The 9433-nt window shown below is 48.8% G+C and overlaps 1 protein-coding gene across 1 annotated transcript in view; it reads right to left on the bottom strand.

Annotated features, from left to right (window-relative positions):
- Window positions 1-8640, bottom strand: part of PDZK1IP1 (PDZK1 interacting protein 1) — a 16795-nt gene extending 8155 nt beyond the window's left edge. Inside the window, exons 1-2 of the mRNA XM_044672573.1 lie at window positions 8318-8640; window positions 1773-1881 (exon numbers count right to left, since the gene is read on the bottom strand). Of these exons, the coding sequence (XP_044528508.1) occupies window positions 1773-1881; window positions 8318-8384 (176 nt within the window). The 5' untranslated portion in view covers window positions 8385-8640. The remainder of the gene's footprint in view (window positions 1-1772; window positions 1882-8317) is intronic.
- Window positions 8641-9433: the final 793 nt, after the last annotated feature.

The raw sequence follows: 9433 nt of genomic DNA, 5'->3' as shown, positions 1-9433 counted from the left end.
AAGGAAAGAAGAAAAGGAAGGAAGGAAGGAAGGAAGGAAGGAAGGAAGGAAGGAAGGAAGGAAGGAAGGAAGGAAGGAAGGAAGAAGTGAGAGGGAGTTTGATGAAACAGAGGAAGAAAGGAAAGAGAAAAGAAGTATTGGGGAAGAAGAATCCAGAAAAGGAGGAGAAAGATCCAAGAGTAGAAAAACAAGGAAGCAAGAAGAGCAGGAAAAAGATTAGGTGGGAGGAGAGAAAGTAGGACAAAGAAACATGATTAGGAGGAAGAGGTAGAGCAGGAGAGGAGAAGAGCTAGTAGAGAGGAAGAGCAGATGATAGAAGAGGATGCTAAAGAAAGTGGGAGGAGACTGGGAGGAGGGGAGGATTTCTTCAGAATCCCAAGCAAGTAAAGATCCTGGGACTTGGCTATTAAACCCTTCCCACTTCACAAGTGGGGGCCCAACCTTATTCCAACATCACTTCCCCACCCACTCCTCCCCAATTTAGCTGAATATATAAACCTGGGGGCACAGCAGGTGTTCAGGACTACTTCAGAGGGTGAGGTCCATCCCATAGAGAGGGAGACAACAACAATGATAATAATAATAACCCTCCCCATATAATAATAACATGGCACTCAACAGTTTCCCAAGTGCTTCCCATCCATTCTTTCCTGCAATCCTAACAAAACTGCTATGAGCCAACTGAGAGAGTTTTATCTCCATTTTATAGATTAGGAAACTGAGGCTCACAGAGGAAAGTAACTTGCTCAAGATCTTGAAGCAAATAAGTTCATACTGTAATAATGGGGTAAACAGGTTGATAATTAGGGGAGCTGGTGGTACCAGTGAGTCTCCTAGGCCAGGGAGCCTACAACTACAGTGTTTGATGATTTGAGACAGCCAGGGATGAGTGGGCCTGAACTGAGATGTCCAATGAGTCTCCCTGCTGTCTGTGGGCTCCTTTAAGGTGAGGAGTGAGGAGCCCCTCCCTGCTGGAGAGAAAGCAGAAGCAACAGGAAGTGAAGCCAACTCACTTCCTGAGTAAAATGGATGCCTGTCCAATACCCCCTCTGAAGTCAGGTGGTTGCTATTCTCCCTCTCCTCAGCCCCTTAGCCCTAGTTGGTGTTATAAACGACTATGATGCTCTCAGAGTCAGGCCAAGGGGTTTATTTAAACACAAGGGGAAAGCTGAGGGAAGAGGGTTTGGGTCTGGAGAAGCTGTTGCTAAGGGTGGGTGGCCAGTGTTGGCAGAGGGCCTCAGAAGGTAAGATCAGGCTGAGGCAACCAGCCCTTCAGCCAGGTATATTTCCACTGCCCTACTGTTCAGTGATCCACCAGCTAGACAAATGAGGGTGATGATTTGGTTTAGGGGTGTCCCTGGCTAGGCTAACTTAACTAATTCCTTCCCACATTCCACAACCCACCAACCACACTTCCTGGGGCCCCAAGGGGAAGTCCAGGAGGGTAGCTGGATGTCTGGGTGAGGTCAAGGAAATCAGAACCCCAGGTTGATTCTCAAGGGGTGTTTATAGTCCCAGCTCCAGCAGTCAGGTCTTGAGACTGGCACCAGCTGGACCAAAGTTCCATTCCCCTAACTGCCAGGATTGCCTAGGGTGATTTTGCAAATGCAAGAGATCTTGCATCAATCCTGCATTACAATACCTAGATAAGAACTTGGGTCTCATAATACCCAGTCCCAGGATCTTACTCCACTAGACTGCATTGCCTCCCTGAGACAGAGAAGAGGAGCAAAAAGGAGGGGGCACCAGTGAAGAGAGATACCAACACTTACGGTTCCTCCTGGCACCAGAAGCGATTAACAGCAAAAGCTATGGCCACAAGGGCCAAAAATACTGCCACAGCAATCAGGCCCTGCATCCATGGCTCCAGTTTCCCCAGACCTAAAGAAAAAGAGAGAGAAATAGGACTTTCTGCTAGGAAGGGGAAAAGCTAGAGTACAAGGTGACCATAAGCTTTGGGATCCCCCCAAATCTCAATAGACTATAACAAACTATAAATAGGAATAATAAATGTAAAGGCTTATAACTGGGTTCAAAACATCATTCTCACAAGACAGGAGAGGAAAAGCTACAGAGCAGTTCGTCTGAAAAAAAAACCGTAAGAGTCTTGATGGACTGCAACCTCGAGATGCAGCAAGTCAATGTTTAAGCATTAATTAAGCACCTATTATGTGCCAGATGCTATGTTAAGCTCTTGGGATACGAAGCTCCTCAAGGAGTTCACAGTCTAATAGTGGAGATAATATACAAATGACTATGTACAAACAAGTTCTATACAGCATAATTTGGAAGTAAACAAAAGGAAGTCACTGGAATGAAGACAGATTGGGAAAGACTTCTTATAGAAGGTAAGATTTTAGATGAGACGTGAAGGAAGGCAGGAAAGGTAGGAGACCAAAGATCAGGAGGGAGAGAATTCCAGTCTTGAGGAAAAATCAGTGAAAATTCCTGGAGTCAAGAAATGGAGAGTTTTATTTGAGGAACAGAAAAGAGACCAATGTCACTGGATCATGTTGTTGGGGGAGAAGTAAGGTATAAGAAGACTGGAAAGATAGGAGTGCAGGGCAGGTCATGCAGGACTTTGAATGCCAGGGGCTTTTTATATTTGATTCTGGAGGTAAAGGGAGCTGCCAGAATTCGTTGAGGAGGGAGGTAACATATGCCTTAGGAAGATCAATGTTTCATTAGCCGAGACAGTTAACAAGATCTTAGGCTATGTTAAGAGAGATATCATGTACAGCAAAGGGAGGTAATCATCTCAGTGCTCTCTCTACTGGTCAGATCACTTCTGGAGCACTCTTCTGGGGTCAGATTTCGAGAAAGACATTGATATCCTGGAGAACACAAAGAGGAAATGGGATAATGAAGGGCCTCGGCATCATGCCATATGAACATTAGCTGAAAACACTATTGGTGTCTTTTATGAAGGAGAGAAAACTCTATAGCAGCGGTTCCCAAACTTTTTTGGCCTACCACCCCCTTTCCAGAAAAAATATTACTTAGCACCCCCTGGAAATTAATTATTTTTTAATTTTAATAGCAATTAATAGGAAAGATAAATGCACCTGTGGCCATCACCGTCTCCCTGGATCACTGCAGCACCCACCAGGGGGCGGTGGCGCCCACTTTGGGAATCACTGCTCTAGAGGAAGAGAGGCATGAAGGGACTAAATAAGAGCTTATCTTCAAATATCCAGAGCACTGTCATGGCAAAGGGGGATCAGCCTTATTCTGCTCGGACCAAGGAGGCAGAACCAGGAGCAAATAAGGGAAGTTACTAAAGGGTCAATTGAGGCTGAAGAACAAGAAGAACTTGCTAATGATTAGTCATGGGCTGTTTTCTTTAGGGACTATTTAGGAGTTGGAGAAGATTCACATTTATTTGGGTTGAGTCTAGGAGCCATGAGATAGAGGAACAGAGACATCAAGTTCCTAGATTCAGGGTCCTTCCAGAGAATGCGTTTTTTAAACCCTCACTTTCTGTCTTGGAATCAATGCTGTGTATTGGTTCCAAGGCAGAAGAGAGGGAGTTAAGGGACCCTCCAAGTCTGTATCTCTATCCACCGAGCTTTCTATCTGCCCTTCCTTAGCATCAGTTCTAAGACAGAAAAGCAGCAATGGTCAAGCAATCAAGGTTAAGTGACTTGCCCAGGGTCACAAGCAATGAAATGGCCAGGCCAGACTTGAACCCAGGTCCTCTCGACTCCAGACCGGGCACTCGTTCTTCTGTGCTACCCAGTGGTCCCAAGAGAATGAATTCTTTAAAGGACTGATGGGAGAGTGTGAGGGCTCAACAGAGGGGTGGTAGCTGAGGGAGAAGAAGGGAAATCAGCGAGGAGATGGAAGGCCTATCGAGAGGGGTGAGGAGCCCCTTGTTGAGACGGGAGCTCAGTGATGAGAATGAAGGTTCAGGGATTGGGATGAGGGATCCGTGAGAGGAATGGAGGTATAAGAGGGGGAGGTGAACCCAGCGAACTGGTGGAAGATTCTTGAAGGGAATAAAGACTCGATGAAGGGGCTCGTGTTTGGTCGGAGATAAGGACTCCCTGAGAGAGTGGAGACACCCTGAGGAGAATGGAGGATGAGAGCTCAGGCTCTGTTATGGGCATCTTTTTGAAAGGGGAGGAAAAGATGAATAAGCGTCTGCGAATCTCAGCCCTTCGCACAGCCTGAGCCTCGGTCCCCTGCCTGGATGGATCTCTTGCAAAACTTGACGGCTCAGCACTCGAGATCCCGTCTCTTCAGTCACCAGAGTCTCCTGCTAGCAGCTGGCCCTGCTCCTTGGGGCCCAGACGCTCCAGTGCTGGCACACGCCAGCTGGAAAATCCTGTTCCAGAAGGTGGAGTTTCTCCATTGAGAGCGAGAAGCCCAACGAGTCGGCGCCCTGGAAATGTCTGAGGGAAGGCCAAGAGTGAACAGCGCAGGGGTTTTCCCCAGGCCTTTGGGGTGACTCAAGTGTGTCTGAATAGTTCCTTCTCTTGACAGCACCCCACCCCTACCAAGGCATCCCATGGCCTTCCCACCCCACACCCGGCCACTATCAAGTCCAATCCAGCTTTTATTAATCACCTTCTGGGTACCAGGCATTGAACTTAGAATGAGGGGTAGCAAGAAAAGCAAAACCCCAAATCCCTGCTCTCAAGGATCCTCCAGTCTAAGGGGGTTGGGGGAGCACCTGGCAAAGCACTCTGAACAAACAAAATATAGGCAGAATAAACTGGGGGTGATCAACAGAGGGAAGGTGCTAGAATTAAGGGGGATTGAGAGAGGCTCACTGTAGAAGGCAGGTTTTTAGCTGGGACTCGAGACAAAAATAGGAGGAAGATGGGGGCAGCTGGGTGGCTCAGTTTGTATTGAGAGCCAGGCCTAGAGATGGGAGGTCCTAGGTTCAAATCTGGCCTCAGTCATGTCTTAGCTGTGTGACCCTGGGCAGGTCACTTGATCCCATTGCCTACCCTTACCACTCTTCTGCCTTGGAGCCAATACACAGTATTGACTCCAAGACAGGAGGTGAGGGTTTAAAAAAAATAGGAGGAAGAGAACTCCAGGCATGGGGCACAGCCAATGAAAATGCCTGGAGTCTGGAGATGGAGGGTCTTGTATAAGGGCTAGCTGGGAGGCTGGTGTCTTTGGATCACAGAGTATGTTGGAGGGGAGGAAGGTGGATGAGGGCCAGACAAGAGGAAGGATTTCAAAAGCTTCCCCAAAAAAGCTGCTTTCATCTTCCCTTTGCCAATATTCTAAATCTTTGCGGCCATTATTCATCAGCTGAGCATTACCTCCACATAACAGCTGCTGGGCCATCCCCAGCTCATATCTCCTTCCCAGGACCCAGCTGATCTTTCAGGCCAAGAAGCGTGCAGGTTTGGGAAGGGACAAGCAAAAGGAAGGGAGAAGGAGACCCTGCAGAGATCAACTCACTCTTCCTCCTGCCTTCCAACAGAATAATCTGAAGCCTCATCCAGGAAGGTGCTGCCTCTCCTATGCTTTGAGTAACCAAAGTAACTTTTTGGTGGGGCAAGCGGTGGAGAGGAAGGGAGAACACACCTCGACCTTAGCCCCTTCCTGGTCTAACCTGAAGTCTTCTTGCTGAGAAACAACTTTGGCTTCCATTTTTCATGTTATGTCTCAGGTGTTGAGGAAAAAGCTAGGTGGAAGGGACAGCAAATTAATTGGCTCAGTGGGCAGAGAACCAAGCCTGGAGATGGGAGGTTCAGGGTTCAAATGAGACCTCAGGCACTTCCTAGCTGTGTGACCCTGGGCAAGTCCCTTAACCCAACTGCCTAGCCCTTACTGCTCTTCTGCTTGAGAACCAATACTTACTATTGATTCTAAGCCAGAAGGAAGGGGTTTAAAAAAACACACAACAGGCCTGGGGAGGCCTTCCCTTATCTCCCTTGATGAGACAATGAATGTACAGTGCTATTCTGGGATAGCCATATTCACAGAATATCCCCAAGGCCAAAGCCACTGTGTTATCAAGACATTGTTGGCCCAGAGTAACATTATTTCAGCTGGACTATCTTTCTGCCAGAAACCTGTGGGAGGGAGCAGGGTTAGGAAGCCTCCCTCACTGGTGGCTCTGGCTGGCACATCAATTTTGATGTCTTCCTTTTTCCTGAACTAGCCAGAAGTCTTCTCTGCCTTTCTTTCTCCCCCACCAAGCAGCTTGCTGTGAAATCTCCTCCTGGTCTAGTTCCAAGCCTCATGGGCTGCTTCTCCTTTCTCCAAACACTAGACAAGAAGGAAAGGCTGTTGAGGTCACCCTCCTAAATAATGTTTGCTCTCATACTCAGTAGAAAGAAGGAACCTTGGACTCTATGCTTGCCTCTGCTGCTGACTCATCCTAAAATCTTGGCAAAATCATTTCCCTTGTGAGGGCCTCCCTTTCCCCCTCTAAAATCAGGGCAATCATCTCTGCCCACTAACAAACTGCCCTGAAGATCAAATGACGTGATAGATAAAAATGGGCTCTTGAAATCTGTTTTCTCCTCTCAAAAATGAGACCGTGGAACAAAATTATCTCAAAAGCCCCTGATGGCCCTGATATTTGCTCTGCCTCATCCTAAAGACCCTCCTAGCCATAATGTTCTATGTTCGGAGGTCATAGGGACATCGGTGTAGAGCTGGAAAGGACCCCAATGTGATCCAATATCTTCATTTTATAGATGAAGGAACTGAGACCCAGAAAAGTTGTGTCTTGTAAACTGTCATGTAAGTGGTAAGTGGTAGAGAGAGGATTTGAATCCAACACCTCTGCCACCAGAGCTAGTGGTCCTTCCATTATGTCTGGATGCCTCCTCAAGGTCCTTCCTCTCAGCTCTAACATTCTCTGTTCTATGTTCTGCTCTGACATTGCATCATCTCCCCCATGCCCTCGTCTCCTTTTCCCACCAGCATCCTTGGCATTTCTCCTCCATCTTCTTCCACTCCCCAAATGTCCCACTGGCTCCCTCCACCAAGGAAGGAGTGCCCTCGCAACAGCCCTGTGAGATCAATAATAGAAGGGAGATTAGTCTCAATTTTCAGCTGAGGAAACTTAAATCTCAGAGCATGTAAGCCATCTGTCCAAGTACACATAGCTAATCGGGACCCAGAGCCTCCGAACTCCCAGTGCTCATTTCACAGAGGGCAATGGATGTAAGCCCAAGCTGTCCTGCTTCATTTGCCTCAGGAGGAGACTGATGCCCAGACATGGGAAAAACCCATTTGGGGCATCCATTTATACCTTGCCTCCAACCCACCCCAATGTCAAACAGTGTTTGAATCCCTGAAGATGGGGGTCTAGACACAAGAGAGGCTCTAAGAATATGCTTTTGGGTACTACAACAACCTCCTCATTATGCAAAGTCCCCGCCTATCCCGTCCTCAAATCCTCCCCAAACTCCTAGAATTGACCGTTTCGCCAGCTGCCCCATCTGTGAGCATCTGCTGTAATAACATGTCGGTCATGTATTTTTGCCTCAAATCTGTTACCTTCTGAGGCAAATTTGGGTTCAGATGCTTAATTAGCTCTATAAGACTCCTTTCATAGGTGGGTAAACTGAGTCACAAAAGAGCAAAGGCGAGCTAAGAGTACGGCAGAACTTTCCCAAAGTGGAAGGAGTTGCTCCCACCATTAGACTCGTTTAAGCAAAGACTGAATGGGTTAAAAAGAAAAGGAATTCCTATTCAGGTACAGGCTGGATCCCTTCCAGTTCTGGAGATGTGATTGTGTGACCCAGGAGATCCTCGTCCCCAAGTCTGGAGGGGAAACGCTCCTTGTTTGCACTGCTGACTTTGAAATGAATGGTGGACCAGAGAGAGATGGAGGGGCAAGTGAAGGAAGCCACCTATGCAGAGTCCTAAGGAAAATCCCTCATGGAACAGAACTGGGTGAGAGCAGGGGAAAGGGATCCTGAGACCGGAGAGCAGAGGATGTCAGAGCTAAGAGGGCTCTTAGAGCACAGAACATGGCAGGTCAAGGCTGGGAGAAATGATGGACCGTGAAATACAAATTCAGCAGTTATTTGGGCAGAGCATGACTACCAGACCTGGGAGGGCCCTTAAAAATTACCTCATCTAACCCCATCATTTGTGTATGGAGAGATCAGAGCCCCAGAGAGGGGAAGCAAGTGGCTCAAACTCTCTGAGAAAGCCGGCAACCAGACCAGCAGCACTGCCCAGGGCAACCGATGCCCAGGCTGGCATTCTTTCCTAGGACAAGACTGTCTCTGTTCCAAGGCAGACGCCCAACAACAAAGCCCAGCACCCCGTCCGTGTTGGGGGGACTGACTTCCCAGGACACCAGCAAGCCCCCCAGTACCCAGCGGGCTACCTTGTTGACAGGTGACTGGGTCTGCAGCGATGAGCAGGCATAATAAGACCAGCTCAAGTGCCTCCATGTCTGGAGTCTGTCCCAGCAGGCTGAGCCTCTTCTTTCTTCTCCCTTCTGCTCCCGGTATCAGAAGCTGTTCTCGGGCCTCTGGGGCAGAAACTACAGGTGGAGGCCCATAGGACCCGCCCTTCCCAGCTCTGGCAATGAACTGGTGGGTCAGCAACTCCTCCTGCCCCACCTCTCCTCTCCAGGCCAGCCTCTTCCCAAGCAGCCCCACCTCCTGCTGGCACGAAGCCCTGACAGCCTGGCACTCGCAGTGTCCCCCAAGGACTCCCCGGGAACCCCATGCCCATTCTTCAGACCTCCAGGTGAGGGGCTCCTCCTATGGGCTGGGAAGGAGGAGGAGGAGGTTCTGGGAGCCTCGGGGACCCTGATTCTCCTCGGCCCCCTACAGCCTCCAATCTCTCCATGTCCTGAGCTCCCTGATGCCTCCCAGGGCTCCAGGAAGCCTCAGAACTATGGACCTGTCTCCTGCCCCACCCCCTGACAGCTCCTGGGGAGGCCAGAGTTGGGCTGGCTGAGATCACAGATTGCAAAATGAGAGGCCTCTCCCGAAGAACTGGTTGGGTGTAATGACGGAGAGAGTAACAGAAACTGGTACCGTGCCCATCCTGGCCCTAGAGCAGACACGCTGTGGAGGATTTACAAAGTTAGGGAGAGGAGAGAGAGAATCTTTCCATGCTCAGGTCTGCTCAGACCCCCTCTGGAGGATGATGGTGAGCTTTGAGAGCCACAGCCAGGAAGCACACAGCATTGGGGGGGGGGGAAACATCCCAAGGGGCAAGAGATGGGAAGGTATCAAGCTCATGGTAAGCATTTTACAAATATTATTTCATTGGATCCTAACAACAACCCTGGGAGATGAGTGTTATGATTTTGTCCATTTTACAGTTGAGAAAATTGAGGCAGACAGAGGTGAAGTGACTAGCCAGGGTTGCACAGATTGTCTGAGGTCAAATTTGAACTCAGGTCTTCCTAATTCCAGGGAAGCCAACCAGAGTGGAGAGGAGACTCTAGATCATAATACTGGAGGACCAACATGGGGGTACATTGACA

The sequence above is a fragment of the Gracilinanus agilis genome, chromosome 4, assembly GCF_016433145.1.
Source record: "Gracilinanus agilis isolate LMUSP501 chromosome 4, AgileGrace, whole genome shotgun sequence".
Taxonomy (NCBI): Eukaryota; Metazoa; Chordata; class Mammalia; order Didelphimorphia; family Didelphidae; genus Gracilinanus; species Gracilinanus agilis.
This window is presented reverse-complemented; position numbering and strand designations above follow the sequence as displayed.